Source organism: Elephas maximus, chromosome 21 (assembly GCF_024166365.1).
Source record: "Elephas maximus indicus isolate mEleMax1 chromosome 21, mEleMax1 primary haplotype, whole genome shotgun sequence".
NCBI lineage: Eukaryota > Metazoa > Chordata > Mammalia > Proboscidea > Elephantidae > Elephas > Elephas maximus.
The window spans coordinates 35,720,821-35,746,607 of record NC_064839.1 but is presented as its reverse complement, the minus strand read 5'-3'; the positions used below and the strand labels follow the sequence as shown (position 1 = coordinate 35,746,607).

The 25,787-nt window shown below is 38.2% G+C and overlaps 1 protein-coding gene across 1 annotated transcript in view; it reads right to left on the bottom strand.

Annotated features, from left to right (window-relative positions):
* The window catches only part of LOC126064754 (cytochrome b5 type B), a 43,301-nt gene that overhangs the window by 5,704 nt on the left and 11,810 nt on the right, over nt 1-25,787 (bottom strand). The window contains exons 2-3 of the mRNA XM_049864007.1: nt 15,992-16,120; nt 15,291-15,320 (exon numbers count right to left, since the gene is read on the bottom strand). Of these exons, the coding sequence (XP_049719964.1) occupies nt 15,291-15,320; nt 15,992-16,120 (159 nt within the window). The remainder of the gene's footprint in view (nt 1-15,290; nt 15,321-15,991; nt 16,121-25,787) is intronic.

The window sequence follows — 25,787 nt, the reverse complement described above, 5'->3', positions numbered from 1 at the left end:
AATTGCAAAATGTTAACAGACTATGTAGATAACTGTTTTATGGCTTACATAATGAATTGGTTTACTCCTTGAGATCATAATAATTATGATTAAGGATCTTAGGGCTTATTTTACAATGAAAAAGGGAATGAAATTAAAGAAAATAACAAAACAAAATTTGGGCAATATTTGTACCAATATATGCTAAACCATGGATGAACCTTGAAAACATTATGTTAAGTGAAAGAAGCCAGTCATAGAAGTCCACACATTATATAATTACATTTATTGTATATAAACTATCCTGAAGAGGCAAAGCTATAGAGGCAGAAAGAAGACTAGTGGTTGCTTCAGGGAAGGTACAATGAAAAGTGACTGCTAATGGGTAGGGGGTTTCTTTTTGGGATCATAAAAATGTTCTAAAATTGATTTTGGTAATGGTTGCACAACTCTGTGAATACACCAAAAGCTGTTGATTTGTACATTTTAAACAGGTCAATTGTATGGTATGTGAATTATATCTTAATAAACCTGTTATTAAAATTTTTTCACTCACTTTAAGTAAATATCAAAGTTATTATTTCCATTAATTAGCTGTATAGTACAAAAGGCCTGCTAACCTACTGCCAGAGGACAGTAACCAATTAAATAGGTTACTGCTGCCCAAAATATCACCTTTGCCAATATGTAGATGTATGCCAGGATATGAACATAGTACATTAACTCTGATTAACCACAAATTTCAATAATCTTCATGAATTTCTAGAAACCATACAGACTTCAGAGCAGTCTGTGAAATAAATTTTTTAATTTCATATATCCAAAACATTCCCATGCAAATGAATACATGCCCAAATCCTGAAAGAAATGAGCTATAGGCAAGTAAAACTTCTAACACAAGGTTTTGAATAGACCATACTAATATACCACTCTAGTTCTTAGAAACTTTTATTATGCTATCTGGGACATTTCTGCTAGAATAGTATGAATCAAGCTAATTAAAATGTGTTGCAGGTCAACCTTTGAGAAATTCAGTAAGTGTTTCTTACAGATTCGGGAGGGTGGTAATAGAAGTGATGCTACATGCCTCAAATTAATTTATAATGTTGCCTTTTTTTTTAAATACTCCATTATAACAGTCATAAAAATATTGAATTTCACCAAGAAAATGTTAGCATTTTTATGCTTTATACACATATATACCAGTGATTCATAGAATTAAAAAAATGTAGTTACTATCAATAAAACCAGGATAATTTGAAAGGCTTACATGAGAGCATTAAAGAGTAATATAGGTATTATGGTTTTCAATCTACAATTATATTAAAAACCATATTGTTCATATAAATGGATTCTCTAAATTTCAAAGCTTTTAGACTCTTTTCCTATCAAGAGCCCTGGATGTGTGCTAAATAGAGTAAATAATGTAGTAAGCAACTGAGAGGAGGAGGAGAGAGAGAGCACAGAGACAATCAAGACCATAATATGCTGAAATTGTTAATACAGTTTCTAATAAATAATAATAAATATATATGGTGTTTTTCAAGCTAAGAATTCCGCAAAGTGCCCCTGCTTTAAGATTATCTCTGGAGGCAAAAAGATCAACTTGCCTAACACAGCAGAGCAAAGAAAAAAGTATATGCTTCCTTTAGGATACTGACAGCCAAGTAACTGCCAAACTACAGTGACCCCACTTTTAATCAACTATAACGGAAGAGTTGTTTAAGGCACTGCTCCTTATGAGCCAAGTCCCTCAGCCAAGCTTGGAAAGAAGCCAAATAAGTTATTTTTAACTTCACAAAATTAAAAAGTCCTATTAACACATAACCATCCTTCACCACCACCCCTTCCGTTCCCTCTACAAACGGTTCCCCAATCCTCATCTCTACTCCAAAGCTCTGCCACTTCATCTAATGGATGCTTAAGTGAAATTCCTATAGTTTATGACTGACTTTTAATTTATCCCTTTGGGTATTCAGGTATATCTGGCTGGTTATGTTTTTGCCCAAATTTCAATTTACATGCAAGATTTTTGGTCAACAAAACAGTGATGGCTTTCAATCTTAAAAAAATCTTAGGCATGGAAAATAGTAATTACAAAGTCTGATTTTTGTTACAAGAGAGCAGACCACATCCAGAGTTTTGTTAGCATAAGCTCTACCAAGTAATTAATATGCAAGGAGTTTGGAAATGCACTTGTAAACAATGAAATTGCTATAAGGCTACTCTGATTTTAGCTCAAAACTAGAAGAAATGGTTTAAATAAAACAAAACTGGTTCCTAAGCTCTAGCTTTGTTAAGGCTTTAATTCTCCCATAAAATAAACAAATAGATATATTTATATACATATAAATACTAAACATGGCCTTTGTATACTAAAAGGAAGTATTTCACAATGCCTCAGTGACCTTTTTGTAAAGCTGCTCACAACTGAAATTATGTCTAACACTTTCAAGCTCGATAACAAATCAGTTTCTTTGCTGGTAAAATAAAAGAATTAGACTAGATGAACTTGAATTCCAAAGCCATATTCAACTAATTCAACACAACTTTCTAACCTGAGGGCATTTTAGCAAAATCTCCAACGGCCATCTGCTAAAGGTTGGAGAGAAGGAAGTATCATTCTCCCACACGTAGGAAGACTGAAGGAGCACTGCCACGTACAGATTTTTCTGTCTTACACCAGGTACATAAAGGTGTGTTCTCCCAGATACTCTTTTGAGAGGCACTGCACCCTACATACTGACCCTCTTGAGAGAATGACAAAGAAAGGTCATAACTGGCAATGACATGGAGGGGTAGCATTTACGGGTCAGTGGGGATGGATTTCACCATGAACTCTGTTTATGAGAAAACATGGCAGAAGAACACACATTTGAGGAATGTGTACTCTAACCAGGACACAAATGTAGGAACCTAGAATCATGATTATGGTGCATTAAAACAGGGCATTATAAATATACTTTCAGAACCAAATGAAATTAAAAGAATCATTTCAGATTATTATGAAAAATTGTACTCTAACAAATTTGAAAACCTAGAAGAAATGGATGAATTCCTGGAAAAACACTACCTACCTAAACTAACACATTCAGAAGTAGAACAACTAAATAGACCCATAACAAAAAAAGAGATTGAAACGGTAATCAAAAAACTCCCAACAAAAAAAAGTCCCGGCCCGGACGGCTTCACTGCAGAGTTCTACCAAATTTTCAGAGAAGAGTTAACACCACTACTACTAAAGGTATTCCAAAGCATAGAAAATGACGGAATACTACCCAACTCATTCTATGAAGCCACCATCTCCCTGATACCAAAACCAGGTAAAGACATTACAAAAAAAGAAAATTATAGACCTATATCCCTCATGAACATTGATGCAAAAATCCTCAACAAAATTCTAGCCAATAGAATCCAACAACACATCAAAAAAATAATTCACCCTGATCAAGTGGGATTTATACCAGGTATGCAAGGCTGGTTTAATATCAGAAAAACCATTAATGTAATCCATCACATAAATAAAACAAAAGACAAAAACCACATGATCTTATCAATTGATGCAGAAAAGGCATTTGACAAAGTCCAACACCCATTCATGATAAAAACTCTTACCAAAATAGGAATTGAAGGAAAATTCCTCAACATAATAAAGGGCATCTATGCAAAGCCAACAGCCAATGTCACTCTAAATGGAGAGAACCTGAAAGCATTTCCCTTGAGAACGGGAACCAGACAAGGATGCCCTTTATCACCGCTCTTATTCAACATCGTGTTGGAAGTCTTAGCCAGGGCAATCAGGCTAGACAAAGAAATAAAAGGTACCCGGATTGGCAAGGAAGAAGTAAAGTTATCACTATTTGCAGATGACATGATTATATACACAGAAAACCCTAAGGAATCCTCCAGAAAACTACTGAAACTAATAGAAGAGTTTGGCAGAGTCTCAGGTTATAAAATAAACATACAAAAATCACTTGGATTCCTCTACATCAACAAAAAGAACACCGAAGAGGAAATAACCAAATCAATACCATTCACAATAGCCCCCAAGAAGATAAGATACTTAGGAATAAATCTTACCAAGGATGTAAAAGACCTATACAAAGAAAACTACAAAGCTCTACTACAAGAAATTCAAAAGGACATACTTAAGTGGAAAAACATACCTTGCTCATGGATAGGAAGACTTAACATAGTAAAAATGTCTATTCTACCAAAAGCCATCTATACATTTAACGCACTTCCGATCCAAATTCCAATGTCATATTTTAAGGGGATAGAGAAACAAATCACCAATTTCATATGGAACGGAAAGAAGCCCCGGATAAGCAAAGCACTACTGAAAAAGAAGAAGAAAGTGGGAGGCCTCACCTTACCTGACTTCAGAAACTATTATACAGCCACAGTAGTCAAAACAGCCTGGTATTGGTACAACAACAGACACATAGACCAATGGAACAGAATTGAGAACCCAGACATAGATCCATCCACGTATGAGCAGCTGATATTTGACAAAGGACCAGTGTCAATTAACTGGGGAAAAGATAGCCTTTTTAACAAATGGTGCTGGCATAACTGGATATCCATTTGCAAAAAAATGAAACAGGACCCATACCTCACACCATGCACAAAAACTAACTCCAAGTGGATCAAAGACCTAAACATAAAGACTAAAACGATAAAGATCATGGAAGAAAAAATTGGGACAACCCTAGGAGCCCTAATACAAGGTATAAACAGAATACAAAACATTACCAAAAATGATGAAGAGAAACCCGATAACTGGGAGCTCCTAAAAATCAAACACCTATGCTCATCTAAAGACTTCACCAAAAGAGTAAAAAGACCACCTACAGATTGGGAAAGAATTTTCAGCTATGACATCTCCGACCAGCGCCTGATCTCTAAAATCTACATGATTCTGTCAAAACTCAACCACAAAAAGACAAACAACCCAATCAAGAAGTGGGCAAAGGATATGAACACACATTTCACTAAAGAAGATATTCAGGCAGCCAACAGATACATGAGAAAATGCTCTCGATCATTAGCCATTAGAGAAATGCAAATTAAAACTACGATGAGATTCCATCTCACACCAGCAAGGCTGGCATTAATCCAAAAAACACAAAATAATAAATGTTGGAGAGGCTGCGGAGAGATTGGAACTCTCATACACTGCTGGTGGGAATGTAAAATGGTACAACCACTTTGGAAATCTATCTGGCGTTATCTTAAACAGTTAGAAATAGAACTACCATACAACCCAGAAATCCCACTCCTAGGAATATACCCTAGAGATAAAAGAGCCTTCATACAAACAGATATATGCACACCCATGTTTATTGCAGCTCTGTTTACAATAGCAAAAAGTTGGAAGCAACCAAGGTGTCCATCAACGGATGAATGGGTAAATAAATTGTGGTATATTCACACAATGGAATACTACGCATCGATAAAGAACAATGACGAATCTCTGAAACATTTCATAACATGGAGGAACCTGGAAGGCATTATGCTGAGCGAAATTAGTCAGAGGCAAAAGGACAAATATTGTATAAGACCACTATTATAAGATCTTGAGAAATAGTAAACCTGAGAAGAACACATACTTTTGTGGTTACGAGGGGGGGAGGGAGGGAGGGTGGGAGAGGGTTTTTTATTGATTAATCAGTAGATAAGAACTGCTTTAGGTGAAGGGAAAGACAACACTCAATACATGGAAGGTCAGCTCAATTGGACTGGACCAAAAGCAAAGAAGTTTCCGGGATAAAATGAATGCTTCAAAGGTCAGCGGAGCAAGCGCGGGGGTCTGGGGAACATGGTTTTCGGGGACTTCTAAGTCAATTGGCAAAATAATTCTATTATGAAATCATTCTGCATCCCACTGTGAAATGTGGCGTCTGGGGTCTTAAATGCTAACAAGCGGCCATCTAAGATGCAGCAATTGGTCTCAACCCACCTGGAGCAAAGGAAAATGAAGAACACCAAGCCCACATGACAACTAAGAGCCCAAGAGACAGAAAGGGCCACATGAACCAGAGACCTACATCATCCTGAGACCAGAAGAACTAGTTGGTGCCCGGCCACAATCGATGACTGCCCTGACAGGGAGCTCAGCAGAGGACCCCTGAGGGAGCAGGAGATCAGTGGGATGCAGACCCCAAATTCTCATAACAAGACCAAACTTAATGGTCTGACTGAGACTGGAGGAATCCCGGCGGCCATGCTCCCCAGACCTTCAGCTGACACAGGACAGGAACCATCCCCGAAGACAACTCTTCAGAAATGAAAGGGACTGGTCAGCGGGTGGGAGAGAGATGCTGATGAAGAGTGAGCTAATTATATCAGGTGGACACTTGAGATTGTGTTGGCAACTCTTGCCTGGAGGGGGGATGGGAGGATAGAGAGAGAGGGAAGCCGGCAAAATTGTCAAGAAAGGAGAGACTGAAAGGGCTGACTCAAGACGGGGAGAGTAAGTGGGAGTAGGGAGTGAGATGTATGTAAACTTATATGTGACAGACTGATTGGATTTGTAAACGTTCACTTGAAGCTTAATAAAAGTTATTATAAAAAAAAAAAAAAAATATATACTTTCAGCTAAAATAGCTCATATTGAGACTTTCAAAGGTTTAAATAAGAGATACATATAAGCTATGTAAGGAGGTTATGTTTTATTCCTAAATTGGATGTTTGCTATTCCAAGACGATCCCAAGTATTTCAAATGGGAAGAAGTGGAATTTGAGCCACAGGATACCTCTGGCAAATTTAATGGGTATTTGGGTAGCCTTGTAGAGTGTTCACAGCTTTTTATTTAGAACACTGTGGCATCTATAAAAAAAAAAAATTTTTTTTTTTTTTTTTTTTTTTTTAGTGACCAATAATTTATGAAAAACAACATGGTAACTTTTGGCTTCAAACAGGACTGAAGAGGACTTTTCCCCATTATACAGTAGACCTTATAACATGAACTACCACTAAATGAATCAGTATAATGAAGGTACAAGATTTTATAGTCTCAACTATGACATTCTCAAGTGGTATAGTTTTCTCGTGAAGCTCTAGTATATTAAAATATACAAGTTGCTCATTCTGGGTGAGAATACGTAATGATCTCTGCAGTTTAATAACCGCGGCCTTGCAAAGTATTTATTCTTCATCAGCCTAGTCATGAACAAAAAAAAATTATAAGGGCAAAATTCAAAGATGAAAAATACCCTCTGAAACAAATTTCTATACAACTATTTCAAGAAACTGGAAGACAGCTATCTGGCTAACCGACTGGAAAAGATCTGCATTTATGCCTATTCCCAAGAAAGGTGATCCAACCAAAAGCAGAAATTATCAAACAATATCGTTAATATCACACGCAAGCAAAATTTTGCTGAAGATCATTCAAAAGGGGCGATAGTAGTATATTGACAGGGAATAGCCAGAAGTTCAAGCCATATTTAGAAGAGGACTTGGAACCAGGGATATCATTGCTGACGTCAGATGGATCCTGACTGAAAGCAGAGAATACCAGAAAGATGTTGACCTGTGTCTTATTGACTATGCTAAGGCATTCAACTGTGTGGATCACAACAAATTATGGATAACATTGCGGAGAATGGGAATTCTAGAATACTTAATTGTGCTCATGAGGAACCTGTACATGGATCCAGATGCAGTTGGTCGAACAGAACAAAGGGATACTGATTGGTTTAAAGTCAGGAAAGGTGTGCATCAGGGTTGTATTCTTTCACCATACCTATTTAATCCGTATGCTGAGCAAATAATCCAAGAAGATGGACTATACGAAGAAGAACAGGGCATCAGGACTGGAGAAAGACTCATTAACAACCTGCATTACACAGATGACACAACCTTGCTTGCTAAAAGTGAAGAGGACTTGAAGCATTTACTGATGAAGATCAAAGACCACAGCCTTCAGTATGGATTATGTCTCAACATAAAGAAAACAAAAATCTTCACAATTGGACTAATAAGCAACATCATGATAAATGAGGAAAAGATTGAGGTCATCAAGGATTTCATTTTACTTGGATCCACAATCAACACACATGGAAGCTGCAGTAAAGAAATCAAAAGATGCATTGTATTGGGCAAATTGGCTGTAAGAGATCTCTTTAAAGGGTTAAAAGGCAAAGATGTCACCTTGAGGACTAAGGCGTGCCTAACCTAAGCCATGGTGTTTCAGTTGCTTCATATGCATGTGAAAGCTGGACAACTAATAAGGAAGATCAAAAAAGAAGTGACATCTTTGAATTGTGTTGACAAAGAATATCGAATATACCATGGACTGCCAAAAGAACAAACAAGTCTGTCTTGGAAGAAGTACAACCAGGATGCTCCTTGGAGCTAAGGATGGTGAGTCTGTGTCTCACATACTTTGGACATGTTGTCAGGAGGCATCAGTCCCTGGACAGGGAAATCACGCTTGGTAAAGCAGAGGTCAGCAAAGAAGAGGAAGACCCTCAATGAGATGGACTGACACAGTGGCTGCAACAATGGGCTTGAGCATAGCAACAATTGTGAGGATGGCGCAGGACCGGGCAGCATTCCATTCTGTTGTGCATATAGTCCCTATGTGTTAGAAGCAACTCCACAGCATCTAATGACAACATCTCAAGAACTCAGTATGAGACATATGATATTTCACTGAAGAATAACACTAAAACATTCACAGAATTGTCTCTACTGGGACCTAAGAAGTGAATAATTTGTTACAACATTGGAGGGCTGATTTGAAAAGGGTGTTACCTTGCCCTAGCTTTTGTAAAACTACACATCATTTCTAAATAGAGCTTTACAAAGAGAGGACATTAAGCCTTGAGATCTTTCAGCAGTGTATTGTATTTCAAGGGTGATTTTGCCATTACATTCTATATTTCAAAATATCATATTAAAAAATACAAATATTAGACAAAAATGGTATAAAATGAAACAATCAGACAAGCTCTTTGGTAAACAGCCATCACTACTCATTTAAAGAACACCTGCACCACCACTTTAAATTTTAATAAATTACAGGTATGACAGGAAGATTAAATAATCCTTAAAAGTAAATTTTTAGTTTAATGCTGCAAACTATAGTACGGAATTATAAACTATATATTCTTTTAAGTTCCTTTCCATAAAAGAGAAGGTAAACTGTACGTTATGTATGTGTGTGTAACAGAAAATTGTACGTATAATAGAAGTCAGTAATATCTGGAGGAAAAATGTACCTCCTTTTAAATACAGCTTACAAGTTGCTGCTAACATACTTGAAATTTACCAGGTTTCAAAAGTGAAACTTCCGAAGTTTAAAAATGAAGTTTAAAATACATGTTAAGCCCTTATGGAGACAATCTTATTTGTTTTTTAAAAAATTCTATTATAGACTTACTGACCCGACAGAGAGTGGAGAAACCCAGAGAGTATAGCCCCCGTACACCCTTTTAGCTCAGTAATGAAGTCACTCCCGAGATTCACCCTTCAGCCAAAGATTAGACAGGCCCATAAAATAAAAGAAGACTAAAGGGGCACACCAGCCCAGGGGCAAGGATGAAAAGGCAGGAGGGGACAGGAAAGCTGGTAACAGGGAACCCAAGGTAGAGAAGAGAGAGCGTTGATATGTCGTGGGGTTGTTAACCAAGATCATAAAACAATATGTATACTGTTTAATGAGAAACTAGTTTGTTCTGTAAACTTTCATCTAAACTACAATTAAAAAGAAATTGTTACAGCAAATGCCATCACCTCAAAACTTTTGTCTATGGAATCCTAAATATTTATTAAAAAGAATGAAGATCTTTATGAATGATAAGGAACAATCACAAAGGTAAAATGTTAAAGTAAAAAGAAAAGGAGCAAAACAGTACTTATGAAATTTTTTTTTTAAGAAAGACATAGTATAGATATGTATTTATATTTATACATTTATACTTACATATGCATAGAATCATCTGGGGAGGGTAAACAAGAAAAGTGTTAACTGACTACCTCCAGGGAAAGGGAACCAGAGACTGAGGGTTGGGGGTGAAAGGGAGCCTTTTTTTATAGTATACTTTTTGGACTATTTATTTTACTACTTACATTGTACATTACCCAACCAATACATTTTTTTTTATAACTTTTATTGTGCTTTAAGTGAAGATTTACAAATCAAGTCAGTCTCTCACACAAAAACCCATTTACACCTTGCTACACACTCCCAATTACTCTCCCCCTAATGAGACAGCCTGCTCTCTCCCTCCACTCTTTTTGTGTCCATTTCACCAGCTTCTAACCCCCTCCACCCTCTCATCTCCCCTCCAGGCAGGAGATGCCAACATAGTCTCAAGTGTCCACGGGATCCAAGAAGCTCACTCCTCACCAGCATCCCTTTCCAGCCCATTGTCCAATCCAATCCATGCCTGAAGAGTTGGCTTCGGGAATGGTTCCTGTCCTGGGCCAACAGAAGGTCTGGGGCCATGATCACTGGGGTCCTTCTAGTCTCAGTCAGACCATTAAGTCTGGTCTTTTTATGAGAATTTGGGGTCTGCATCCTACTGCTCTCCTGCTCCCTCAGGGGTTCTCTGTTGTGTTCCCTGTCAGAGCAGTCATCGGTTGTAGCTGGGTACCATCTAGTTCTTCTGGTCTCAGGATGATGTAGTCTCTGGTTCGTGTGGCCCTTTCTGTCTCTTGGGCTTGTTCAGAGACAGCAGTGTTGAATAGCTCCACTGTACTCAAAGAAGTTACCAGGCCTGGCCTTGACATTCTTTCAGGATTCTATAAATGCAGGAATTTCATGGACAACAGGTCTTGGTGCAATGGTTCCATCCATGCACTGCTGTAAGTATCTACCAATAGTATTACATGTTGTCATTTGTGTGTAGCTGGCCACCATGCACACTCGTTCCATCTCTTTCTTGGGAGACCCAAAGTCAGTGCTAACTAAATTATGGACAAGTGATCCAACCCACAATTGTCAATTGATCCAATCTAAAACTAGCCCAGCTGGATAAACTACTAGTAAATTGGCTGCATCCTTGTACTTGTCCTTCCTGATAGATACCATAAAGGTGCTGTACCTCTTTTGAACTTGTTCCACATCACTATGAATTTCCGCTGAAGATCCAAAAACAACTCCAAATAACACATCACAACCAAATTTATAAATTGATACTACTTCAAGAGCAATCAAGGGCAGTAGTTTGGAGGGGTCCCAGCATTTGGGGTAAAACGAAGCTGTTCCTTTGACAGTTCCCCATTTTCACCTGTAGATATATAAGCAGATCTGATCTTGACTCCTGTACTTGCCAATGCTTCACGTAGACCCTCTATTAAATAACATAAGAATGTAAGTCCTGGAGCTGCTTCATTAAACCTACTTCTCCACACTGGGTCAAAAAAGGTCTTTACATTAAGAGCCAAATCTTCCAGTTTACCAATACCAGGACCCTTTTTGACTGTTATTTTCTGTCAGTACAGCAATTCTTCCTCTAAGGGGCTGCAGTTTGTTCTAGTCTTCCATTGCTGGTCTGATGGTTGGGTGATCCTTGGGAAATGTTCTAAGGCAAAAAGTTTTTTAATTCTGTATTATCCATCTAACAATAAAACAAAGGTGACCATCGATTATTTACCTGCGTTCTACATGAACACAGGTAATGTTACAACATGAAAAGTGGTTTCTAAAAAACTGGGAAATGGTTCCTGAGTTGAACTCTGGAAGAGCAATGTTGTGTTTTTTTCAGGGAGGTGGAGAGGGAGGTTGTGGAAGAGACACGGGGTTGTGGAGGTGGGAGAGGAGAACTGAAGAAGTAGAAGGGAGAGGAAGAGGGAAATGAAAAAACATGTACCGTAAGGCAAAAGACACCTCTTAGTTAGGCTTAAAAATGACGTCTTCACAGAGGCACAGACACCCTTAACCAAGAGAAAGGAAAATGATTAATGAAATGAACTTGACTTCCATTTCTTGATGCTGAATGTTTAAACCAGACATAGAAAAATGAAGAAGAAATAACTATATCCTAGACCTGGAAGTGCTTATTTTAAACTTCTGTAAGAAATAAATCTGATGAATCAAGAATTTCTTCCTAGAACTGAAATCACAGCTCTGTGAGAACTTATGTAGGTGGTCTTGAAAAATTTCCAAAAGGCTTTCTTTGCCTGAACCGCCTTAAGTACAGCAGTGTGATTGGAAACACATAATAACCAGACTCTTAGTGGAGACATGTTGTTTGGCCACGATAAAAATGCTGCCTTTAGTCAATGTTTAACCTAAAAGCAGGGGCTAAACTACATTTAAAAAGACTTCTAAATTATTACTGAATTACTAAAGGGTTTCTTTTTCTGTATATCGCACAGAAAGTCCAACACTCAACAGTATTTTTTGTTTTGTTTTATTTTATTGTGTTTTAGGTGAAAGTTTACAGTGCAAATTAGTTTTTCATTGAAAAATCTATATACAAATTCTTTTGTGACACTGGTTGTAATCCTCGTGCTGTATCAGTACTCTCCCTCTTTCCCTTTCCACTTTGGGTTCTCTGTGTCCATTTGTCCAGCTTTTCTGTCCCTTCCTGTGTTCTCATCTTTGTTTTTGGGCAGGTGTTGCCCATTTGGTCTCATATAGTTGACTAAAACGTTCCTCAGGTGTGTTACTGTTTGTTTTGTAGGCCTGTCTAACGTTTGGCTGAAAGGTGGACTTCTGGAATGGCTTCAGTTTTGAGTTATCAGGGTGTCTGGTGGCCATAGTCTCAGGGGTTCCTACAGTCTCTGTCAGATCAGAAAGTTTGGTCTTTTTTTTGTGAATGTGAATTTTGTTCTGAATTTTTCTCCCACTATCCAGATCTCTGTCAGAGCCGTCAGTGGTGGTAGCTGGGCACCATCTAGTTCTGAGCTCAGGCTGGTGAAGGCTGTAGTTCATGTGGTCCATTAGCCCTTTGGACTAATATTTTCCTTGTGTCTTTGGTTTTCTTCATTCTCCTTTGCTCCAAACATGATGGGATCAACAGATGTATTTTAGATGGCCGCTTGCAAGCTTTTAAGACCCCAGGTGCTACTCAGCAAAGAAGGATGTAGGACATTTTCTTTATGAACTATGTTATGCCAGTTGACCTAGATGTCCCGAGACCATGGTCCCCAACCCCCAGCCCCTGTAACTAGGTCCCTCAAAGTGTCTGGATATGTCTAGGAAGCTTCCATGACTTTGCCTTGGTCAAGTTGTGCTGCCCTTCTCTATATTATGTGTTGTCTTTCCCTTCACCAAAGTTAACTTGTCTACTGTCTAGTTAGTGATTTCCCCTCCCTCATAACCATCAAAGATTGTTTTTTTCTGTGTGTAAACCTTTCCTAGGGTTTTTATAATAGCAGTCTCAAACGATATTTGTCCTTTTGTGATTGACTTATTTTATTCGGCATAATGCCCTCCAGATTCATCCATGTTGTTGAGATGTTTTGTGGATTCACCATTGTTCTTTATCATTGCATCAACAGTTTTAATTCAGCTGAGACACATCTCTAATTCTTTGACCTATATAAGGCAGACAGTGCTTTCCACAGAAGAGAATCAAAATTCTTTAAGTTTTCAAATGAAAAAGATGGGCATTCAGTATCCGATTGTTATGTTGTTATGTGCTGTGGAGTCGATTCCGACTCATAGCGACCCTACAGGACAGAGTGCAACTGCCCCATAAGGTTTCCAAGGAGTGGCTAGTGGATTTGAACTGCCGACCTTTTGGTTAGCAGCCGAGCTCTGATTAGTATTCTAAAAAGTTTAGTGCTGGGGCACCTACTTATTTATATACGGGCTACTTAAAAGGCAAATTCTGAAGTCTCACCTCCAGAGTTTCTCAATCAATATCAGTGAAAGCCCAGGAAATACACATTTCAAAAAACAGGCCAAGGGATTCTAGTATAGGTGGTACAAGGAAAAGAATTTGACATACAGTGCCCTTCATTCCTAAGAATGGTCTTAACTATCTACTATACCACCAATGATGACGTGCAACAAAAAGCAATTTGCAGACTTCTAGATATCATAATTACAAAAACATTTTTTCTCTGGTTTTAATATAAAGGCTTCTCTCACGGTTACATGCAGAAATGGATTACGTTTCCTAGACACAAGATGCACCTCTTGCACAAACGGCAAAACCCTTTGAATCCAACGCTGACCTCTAAGAGTGAAGTTTTTCGGCAGGTCCGATACACTACACGAGGCCACGCTTAGTTCATGTTTTACCTTAACAGAATAGAACTGGGGACTCAAGAATGAATACTACATGTGTCAGGAGGGGAGCACAAACAAGCCAACAGAGCTTACAAAGCAATTAAAGAAGCATTTCATCCCCCTTTTGTAAGGCAGTCAATAGTTCAGAGTAGCAGAGTGTAGCAAGCATGAGCGTTAATTTACACAAACACTCTGGATTGTCTGGATTGCAAGGCAACAGATGGCAGACACTGTCAAGCAATCTCCTGAGCTGAAAGAATTCGTGTGTCCAGGCCAACTTTAATTGCTCTATCAAATCTGTTCAGTAATGCTGGCTCAATAGGAAAGAAAAGCAAGAAGGTAGAAGGAAAACGGAGGGAACATCACTTACATGATATTCTAGGTAGTACCAAAGCTTCTGTCCCTTTAAATTATAAGGAATAGAAATAGCTATCTGAAGGGCAGAAGTCAAGGAAAATAATAAGGGAACAAGGGAAACGAATCAGCCAGCTGGTGGGAGTCAGAAAGGCTTTCATGTTTTCTTCCTGGTAAGTAATGTAATGCATATTAAAGTCTTCAAATACTTAACCTTTTGTTTTTGCTCTATTATTGAGTATATGAAAAGGGTGTGGGTCTATATGAGCCTATAGGATAAAAAAAATTAAATTTGGGAGACAGGGATAAAAATGCCTGTTCTAGTCAATTATTTCAGTCTACAATTTCATTAAAATTAAAGAGAAAGAAGATAACTTATAAGAGAAAATCAACTTTCCAATTCTTTTTCCAACACTGAAGCAATTATTATCACCTATTCTATGCACTGTAAGAGATACTTTTCTACAACGGAACCTATAAACTAATTTCTTTCAAAACCATACACCGCACAGTTTTAGGGTTTCATTTTTTTTAGCAAGGAGAAGCATTAATGAAATGTTTCCTACTGTTCAAGACTTTGCTATTGCTTCTCCTGGGATACTTACTGAGTCCAAATTCCTGAAAAAAAAATAGAATGTTTGCTTGGGGGGGAAAAAAAACACTTCTCTTGCTAAAACATTTTAAAAAATCAATTCTATCTCAGTGAACAGGAATATAAACGCTTGGAACACACAAGTGAAACTGATGACTTCTTACCTTGCTACTGTTGTCAGTTTTAAGGTCACTCTGTTAAAAAGAGAAAAACAAATAATATTTTAAGACATATCCAAATGAACTAACTCTCGCTATGTGCATGTTTCTAATCTTGGAACATGAGACTACTTTCTGAGAGTGAATTCTCCGGGAGACTTTAGAGTCTGTAGAAGGGTGATGGCTCCCACTCTGAACATATCTCAAGAGTCTCTTGTTAGAAAGATGTCTGTTTTAAAAAGTCACTGCTCCGAGGGGTAGTTTTCTTGTTAACAAGAAACTTACAAGAACTATCAAACCACATAGCAACCCTATATCACAGAGCAGAGCTGCCCCACAGAGGTTCCAACGGGCGCCTAGTAGATTCAAACTGCCAACCTTTTGGTTAGCAACCGTAGCTCTTAATCACTATGCCACCAGGGTTTCCCTATTTTAGGTAGAAATGTTATTAACTGTATTACAAAAATAAATAAATTGATCATAATAATCCAAAATCAATTTCCTTAACTTCTCAGAGAGACTACATGTGCTGCTTTGCAAATGAGAAGCTATATCTTAGCACAGTAAGACTGGAAAACTTTGGAAAAAATTTAGCCTGAGGTCTAGACTGAATGGGTTTCCATTATAATAATTCATTCTCCCATCCTGTTCTGTGGCTATTCAGTAATGTAATCTCCATAAGTGCTCCTAGCCCAGTTGGTCCTTACCGGATGGACATCACCAATATAGTACTGCTTTAGCATTTCTCTGGCATCAAAGGAGTGGCCTACATCTTCAAAACTTTCACTTGCATCTACACCAGCTTGTTCCAGCAGAACCTCCTCTCCACCAGGATGCTACAAGGAAAAGATATTCAATGAAAGCAAACCAGTATGTTTTTCCTTTCCCCTTCTCTTCTCCTTTTGCCCTAATGTTCGACTTGCTCCCCTTCTAGAAAATCTTGATTATTTAACAAAGGAGAAAAAGACTGGATCAAAATCTACTTTTTTTCCACTTAATAAGTACCAAGCTCCCTCAACTTCAATAATCAATACCCAGCAAAAAAATCTTCCACCACTTCATCTTTCTTTTTTGTAATTTTCTTGGAGATAAAACTGATAAGACCTAAGATTCACCATTTTTAAGTACACAACTCAGTGGTTTTTTTTTCTAGCCGATCCACAACGCTATGCAACCGTTACCATTATCTAATTCCAGAACATTTCCATCACTCCAAAAAGAAACTCCATACCTGTCAACCCAAAAACCAGTGCCGTCGAGTCGATTCCAACTCATAGCGACCCTATAGGACAGAGTAGAACTGCCCCATAGAGCTTCCAAGGAGCGCCTGGCGGATTCAAACTGCCGACCCTTTGGTTAGCAGCTGTAGCACTTAACCACTACCTGTCAACAGTTGCTCCCAAATTCCTCTATCCCCATTTCCTGGCTACCACTAATATTTTCTGCCTCTACAGATTTGCCTATTCTGGACATTTCATACGAATGAAACCATTCAATATGTTTTTGTGTCAGGCTTCTTTCACATAGCATAATGTTTTCAAGGTACATCCACATTGTAGCATTTATCAGTATTTTTCCTCATGGTGACCCTATTTGTGTCAGATTGTGCTCCACAGGGTGAACTGTGCTCCGTAGGGTTTTCAATGGCTGATTTTTCAGAAATAAATCACCAGCCCTTTCTTCCAAGGTGACTCTGGGTAGACTCAAACCTCCAACCCTTTGGTTGGCAACTAAGCAAGTTAACTATTTGCACCACCCAAGGACTGCAAGAGTAAGACAGCCTCCACTTAGTTATTACCGTATTTTTTACACAAATAACATGCATATCTTAGTCATCTAGTGCTGTTATAACAGCAATACCACAAGTGGACGTCTTTAACAAAGAGAAATTTATTTTCTTACAATCTAGTAGGCTTAAGTCCAAATTCAGGGTGTCAGCTCCAGGGAAAGGCTTTCTCTCTGTCAGCTCTGGTGGAAGATCCTTGTTATCAATCTCCTCTGGACTGGGACATTCTCCGCATAGGAACCCCAGGTCCAAAGGATGTACTGTGCTTCTGGCACTGATTTCTTGGTGGTATGAGGTCCCTACCCTCCCCCCTCCCCGCCCCTGCTCACTTCCCTTTCATCTCTTGAGAGATAAAAGGTGGTGCAGGCCACCCCCCAGGGAAACTCCCTTTACACAGGATCAGGGATGTGAGCTGGGTAAGGGTGTTACACCTCACCCTAATCCTCATTAACCACAGGAAGAGATTAGGATTTATAACACAAATGAAAATTACATCAATTACAAAATGGAGGACAACCACACAATAGTGGGAATCATGGGCTAACCAAGTTGACGCATATTTTGGGAGGACACATTTCAATCCATGACAACGCATGTTATACTTTGTCAACTGTGCAACCCCACCAACGCTGTTTTCATAAGCACCCTATGTTGTGTGTTACACGGGCAAGCACATTATTTACACGGGTCGTTATTTGCAAAAGAATATGGTATAACTGAAACCATTCGGCTGGGTTAAATTTTGTCTTAGAATTAAATGATTAGTTTTGCCCTGGAATATGCTCTATGTATCTAAATTATGTAAGATATTTTTTCCTTATGACACATCTAAACTATTATGTTGCCTTTCAGAGTAAAAGGATAATGAGCAGCTTGAGATATTTCAGGGAATGATTGAATTTATGATTTCCTACACAGCTCTTTCTACAACTACAGAGGACTTTCATCTTCACCAATCTCTCATCACAAGCGTAAATAAGTAACTAAGCAAAAAAAAGCACAACACTTTAAAAAAATTATAGAAGTAAAAATCACACTGCCATGTGGGAAATTTGAAGGAAAAAAAACCAGAATAAAGAATCAACAAGTCTTATTAATAGAAAAAGTACAGTTAACATCTTGGTGCATAAAATTCCATTGTTTTCCCTGTGCATTCACTGAATCATTACAACTTTTGTTATTTACTATTTTATGTACTAGATTGTGAGACATAAAACATCTTGTGTTTTTATAAAAGTGAATTCATATAATATGTACTGTTTTATAACCTGCTTTTTTCACTGACACAAGGAGGATCAGAGTGGTCAAAAAAGTCCTATGTTAGAAACCCTCGCCCCCAAATATGGTCTTAATACAGATGGCTGAGAACAAGAAAAAAAATTCCAGGGTATCCTTGGCTTCTGCTTTAGAGCTCTATCATCTTCAGATATTATTATCTAAAATCAAACGGAAGTAAAACTGGGGAAATTTGAATAAGCTCTGAAGACTGTATCAAGGTCAAATCCTGGATGTGATACTGTGCTATAGTTTTGCAAAATGTTACTAGATAAAACTGGACAAAGAGTACAAGGGATCTCCGTATTATTTCTTACAAATATATGTGAATCTACAATTCTTTCAGCAAAAGTTTCAATTAAAACAAAAATCAAAAGGAATTCCTTTAGTATATATCCAAGAGGAAAACATATAAATATGTGTATGTTGTTGTTGCTATTATTAGGTGCCGTCAAATTGGTTCCAGCTCATAGTGACTGTAGATACAACCTAAGGAATCACTGCCTGGTCCTACGCTACCCTCACAACGTTGTTATACTTGAATTCATAGTTGCAGCCACTGTATCAATCCATCTCACTGAGGGTCCCTCTCTTTTTCGCTGACCCTCTACTTTACCAAGCATGATGTCCTTTCCCACAGACTGATCTCTCTTGATAATATGTCCAAAGTACATGAGGCGTAGTCTCACCATCCTTGCTTCTAAGGAGCATTCTGGTTGTACTTCTCCCAAGACAGGTCTGTTCATTCTTTTGGTAGTCGATGGTACGGTCAATATTCTTCGCCAATACCGCAATTCAAAGGCATCAACTCTTCAGGCTTCCTTATTCATCATCCAGCGTTCACACGCATGAGACCACTGAAAACACCATGGCTTGGGTCAGGTGCACCTTAGTCTTCAAGGTGATATCTTTGCTTTTTAACACTTCAAAGAGGTCTTTTGCAGTAGATTTGCCTAATGCAACGTGTCTCTTGATTTCTTGACTCTGCTTTCATAGGTGTTGATTGTGGTTCTCAGTAAAATGAAATCCATGATAACTTCAATCTGTTCTCCATTTACCATGATGTTGTTTATTGGTCCAATCGCAAGGATTTTTGTTTTCTTTATGTTGAGGTGTAATCCATACTGAAGGCTGCGGTCTTTGATCTTCATCAGTAAGTGCTTCAAGTCCTCTTCACTTTCAGCTAGCAAGGTTGTATCATCTCCATAACACAGGTTGTTAATAAGTCCTCCTCCAATTCTGATGCCGTGTTCTTCATATAATCCAACTTCTAGGATTATGTGCTCAGCATACAGATTGAATTAAGTATGGTACAAGGATACAACCCTGATGCGTACCTTTGCTGATTTTAAACCACACAGTACCCCCTTGTTCTGTTAGAACTGCCTCTTGATCTATGTACAGGTTCCTCATGAGCACAATTAAGTGTTCTGAAATTCCTGTTCTTTGCAATGTTATCCATAATTTGTTATGATCCACACAGTTGAATGCCTTTGCATAGTCAGTAAAACACAGGTAAACATCTTTCTGGTATTCTCTGCTTTCAGCCAGGATCCATCTGACATCAGCAATGATATCCCTGGTTCCAAGTCCTCTTCGAAATCCAGCTTGAGTTTCTGGCAATTCCCTGTTGATATACTGCTATAGCCGCTTTTGAATGATCTTCAGCAAAATTTTACTTGCTTGTGATATAAATGATAATGTTCGATAATTTCTGCATTTGGTTGCATCACTTTCTTGGGAATAGGCATAAATATGGGTCTCTTTCAGTTGGTTGACCAGGGTAGCTGTCTTCCAAATTTCTCAGCACATATGAGTGAGCACTTCCTGCGCCGCATCCATTTGCTGAAACACCTCAATCGCTATTTCGTCAATTCCCGGAGCCTTGTTTTTTTGCTCATGCCTTCAGTGCAGCTTGGACTTCTTCCTTCAGTACCATCAGTTCCTGATCATATATGACCTTCTGAAATGGCTGAACATCAACCAATTCTTTCTGGTATAGTGACTCTGTATTCCTTCTGCTTTTGATGCTTCCTGCATTGTTTAATACTTTACCCCATAGAATCCTTCAATATTTTAACTTGAGGCTTGAATATTTTCTTCAGTTATTTCAGCTTAAGAAATGGCAAGTGTGTTCTTCCCTTTTGGTTTTCTAAGTGCAGCTCTTTGCACAGGTCACTATAATACTTTGTCTTCTGAGCTGCCCTTTGAAATCTTTTGTTCAGCTCTTTTACTTCATCATGTTCCTTTCACTTCAGCTACTCTATCTTCAAAAGCAAGTCTCAGAATCTTCTGACATCCATTTTGGTGTTCTCTTTCTTTCCTGTCTTTTTAATGACCTCTTGATTTCTTCATGTATGATGTCCTTCCACAACTCGTCTGGTCTTTGGTCATTAGTGTTCAATGGTCATAAGTGTTCACTAATTCGGTCAATTAGTGTTCAAATCTATTCTTGAGATGGTCTCTAAATCCAAGTAAGATACATTCAAGGTTGTACTTTGGCTCTCACAGGCTTGTTCTAATTTTCTTCAGTTTCAACTTGAACTTGGATGTGAGCAACTGATAGTCTATTCCACAGCCGGCCCTTGGGCTCGTTCTGACCGACGATACTGGGCTTTTCCATCATCTCTTTCCACAGATGGAGTCTATTTGATTTCTGTGTGTTCCATTTGGCGAGGTCCATGTAAAAAAAAAAAAAAAAAATTTTTTTTTTTTTTTATGTGTATAGTCGCCACTTATGTTGCTGAAAAAAGTATTTGCAATGAAGAAGTCGTTGGCCTTGCAAAATTCTATCATGTAATCTCCAGTGTCACTTCTATCACCAAGGCCATAATTTTCAACTACCAATCCTTCTTCATTTCCAAACTTTGCATTCTAATCACCAGTAATTATCAGTGCATTCTGACTGTATGTTCGATCCATTTCTAACTGCAGAAGATGGTAAAAATCTATTTCTTCATCTTTGGCCTTAGTGGTTGGTGCATAAATTTGAATAGTCATATTAACCAATCTTCCTTGTAAGCATATAGATATTATCCTATCACTGACAGCATTCTACTTCAGGATAGATCTTGAAATGTTCTTCTTGACAATGAATGCAATGCCGTTCCTCTTCAAGCTATCATTCGCAGCATAGTAGACCATATAATTGTCTGACTCAAAATGGCCAACACCAGTCCATTTGGTAATGCTTATGATATCGATGTTTATGTGTTCCATCTTATTTTTGATGAGTTCCAATCTTCCTAGATTCATGATTCATGAATTCCATGTTCCTAAATTTTTTATTACTATTAATGGATGTTTGTAGCTGTTTCTTCTCATTTTGAGTCATGCCACCTCAGCAAAGGAAGGTCCTGAAAGCTTTAATCCATCCATGTCTTTAAAGTCGACTCTACTTTGAGGAGGCAGCTCATCTTCTGGCACTGTATCAGTGTTCTGCTGCTATTCATAAGGTTTTCACTGGCTAATTCTTTTCAGAAATAGACTACCAGGTCCTTCTTCCTAAGTCTGGCTTAGTATGGAAGCTCAGCTGAGACCTGCCCACCATGGGTGGCCTTGCTGGTATTTGAATACCGGTGCCATAGCTTCTAGAAATCCTGGTGGTGTAGTAGTTAAGAGGTACAGATACGAACCAAAAAGGTCAGCAGTTCGAATCCATCAGGTGCTCCTTGGAAACCCTGTGCAGCAGTTCTACTCTGTCCTATAGGGTCACCATGAGTTGAATCGACTCAATGGCAACAGGTTTCATTTGGTTTTGGCATAGCTTCCAATATCACAGCAACATGCAAGCTCCCACAGTACAACAAACTGACAGATGCGTGGGGGCGTGGGTATATATGTATACATACGCAAACACACAATATATGTGTACATACATACACACACACACACACACACACACGATAATAGGGGCATTATTTATTATGGCCTTAAACTAGAAGCAACCCAAATGTCATCAATACAAAGTGAATAAATCACGGTATAATCATGAAATGGAATCCTAATCAGCATGAAAAAGAATGAACCGCTCCTACATGCAACAACAAGAAACTAACATATTGAACAAAAGGAGCCAGACACAAAAGAATATGTACCATGACACTCCCATTTATAAAAAGTTGAAAAGCAGGAAAAACAAAGCTACAGTGTTAAAGTCAACACAGTACATACCTCTGGGTATCTGGGTATGAGGAAAGAAGCAGTGACTGGGAGGGGCATAATGAGGACTTCCAGGGTGCTATAATGTTCTAGATGATGGCTGTCCAAGTGTGTGACACTATATACCTGAATCTCAGGAATATCTAAGTGGAAAAGTAAGTTCCAAAATATTATATACAACATTACATAAATACAACTACAACTTAAATATATATGTATAAACATTTATACATACTTTTCAGGAATACATCTGGATGCAACAAAACTAGGAAAGCATGGAAATAATGAACATGGAAATTGGGGTGATGTTACTTTTGGTGGGCCAAGAGACAAGAGGAAATAAGGGGTAGAAGACCATTTATTTATTAGATCCAGGTTATTGCCAAGTTCCTAACTTTTGTACTGGGTGGTGCTTTCACAGGTACTTATTATACTAAAAATAAACAAACAACTACATTACCTAATGAAGTGCGTGCATTATGCAGAAAAGGCATTTGGAGTTAGAAGTCAAGATAGTGGTTACTTTTGGGAAGGAGGGAGGGGTACTGATTGAGAGGAAGCATTTCTAGAGAGAATGCTAGTACCATTCTCTTTCTCAACTGGAATGCTTGTTTCCCAAATGTGCTGACTTTATAAGAATTTGTTGAACTGTACTTTTAGGATTTGTGCATTTTTCTGTAAAAAGATTTAAAAAATATTTTTCTTAAAAACCATGTAGCTGAAATTTGTAGAGAAGAAACACCTGGATATGTTTATTGACTGGACACAAAGCAGAGTTTTAAAAATTGTTTTTAGTTGCAGAACGCTTTTCAGGCAAAATTTTGGATGGAAGCCCATTACATACAGCCAAGATGTGATTAAAGTGCACAGCAATCTTCAAAGACCAATTTGGAAACCACCAACACAAACAAAAGGAGAAATAAGCCTAGATTTCAAATTAGGTGATGCCAGTGGCAGAAACAGGGCAGAAAGTTTCGGAGGAAGACAAGTTTAATTTCAGTCATGCTAGGTCTGAGATACTAGAAGGAAATCCAAGCACAAGGGGCTATGCTCAAACAGGTCTACAAAGAGCATACTTAGAAGCCATCAGCACACAGTGTGTGACAGTGGTTAAGAAATGGTTAAGTGGTTAGCAAATTTAATGTAGCTATAAAAATGTAAAATGTACCAGATATAAAGTTGTCAGGCAAAGAAGGACAAAAACTAGAATAATGTATGGGGGGTTCTAGATTACATAAAAATTTTGAACTTTTATGCTTCAAAGGACACTATCGAGAAAGTGAGAAGACAACCCATGAAATGGTAGAAAGTATTTGCAAATCATGCATCTGATAAGAGACTTGTGTCTAGAATACATAAAGAATTCTTACAACTCAACAATAAAAAGAGAATCCAATTAAAAAATGGTCAAAATATATGAATAGACACTTCTCCAAACAAGATACACAAATGCTAATAAGCACATGAAAGGATGCTCAGTATCATTAGTCACTAGGTAAATGCAAATCAAAACCACAATGAGCCACCACTTATACCCACTAGGATGGCCGTAATAAAAAAACAAAAAATAACAAGTGCTAAAGAAGATGTGCAGAAACTGGAACCTTCCTACACTGCTGACAGGACCATGAAATGGTGCAGCTGCTCTGGAAAATGCTTCGGCATTTCTTCAAAAAGTTAAGCACTAAGTTACCACATGATCTAGAGAGTCCACTCCGAGGTATACACCTAAGATCAAAGTCCACACAAAAATGTGTACACAAACGTTCACTGCAGCACTACTCACAGCAGCCTAAAGTGGCAACAACCAAATGTTCATCGACTGATAAACGGACAAACAAAGCGTGGTTATGTTTATACGGTGGACTATTTCTCAGGATCAAAAGGGAATCAAGTGCTAATACAAGCTACAACACGGATGAACCCAAAACATTATGCTAACTGAAAAGGAGCCAGTCGTAAAAGGTCCACTGATACGAAATGTCCGGAACAAACGAATCCATACAGACAGAAATAGATTAATGGTTGCCTAGGACTGGAGGGATTTGAAGAGTGATTGTTAATAGATACGGAGTTCCTTTCTGGGGCGACAAAAAAGTTCTAAAATTTGATGGCAGTAATGGTTGCACAAACATGTAAATATACTGAAAACCACTGAACTGTACATTTTAAAGGGGTGAATTTTATGGTATATGGATTATATTACATTAAAGCTATCACACACACAAAAAAAAGACGGCATTTTAAACCTTAAATCAAAGAGATTGCCTGAAGACTTCTTAAAACCAAACAATTGTTTAGTTTAACCCATAAAAAATGCCTGCCTTGAGCATTATGCTCTTTTAAGAACTATCTACATGGGATCAAATTGACAACCCACCCACTGCTGTCCAGTCGATTCCAACTCATAGAGACCGTATAGGGCAGAGTAGAACTGCTCCATAGAGTTTCCAAGGAGCGCCTGGCAGATTTGAACTGCCGACCTTTTGGTTAGCAGCCATAGCACTTAACCACTACACCACCAGGGTTTCCAAATTGACAATGGCAAAGATTAAATAAGAACCCTAGGCGGTAGTGTTTACGTTAATGGTGGAAGAACAACTCAGAAAAGGAGGGTGAGAATGGTTGCACAACTGGAAGAACATAATCAATGTCAGAGTATTGCACATGTAGAAACAGCGGATTTAGTGTATGTTTTGCTGTTTATATTCTCAACAACAATAACAAAATAAATAAAATTTTTAAAAAAGAAAAATGTGGCCATGACAGGCCATTTTAGAAAGGCTGCCAAATGCTACAGAGAGGTCAAAGGGGGATGAAAGCAAAGAAAAAGTCAGTGTGTTGTTTGGGAAGAAGGTCAACTCTCAAGTTGTAGAGGATGGAAGCCTTCTTATAGGGCTCTGAAGTGGAAATAGAGGCATAAGCATAATACACTAGGTGGTGAGTGGCTGAAAGAACAGGAGGAAGAGGAGGCACTGGATTAAGAGATGTTATCTTTAAATCAGGGAGATGCATTCAAACCTGATGACAAAGAACAGTTTGATGGAAAAAAATAAGAGGAAAGAAGTTGCACAGGCATGGGGTTTGGTTTCAGCTGCAAAGGAATGTAATACAGGGCACAGATTCGAAGGGCAAAAGAATAGCTCTTCATCTAAGGTTGCGTAGAAGAGACCTGGATGCAGAGAGAAGCACAGATAAAGAGACTTCTGTAAAGTGTCCCCCACCCCTGGCAATTTACCAGTGAAGCGTAGAGAGTACATAAATCTGAAACAGTGGCTGTA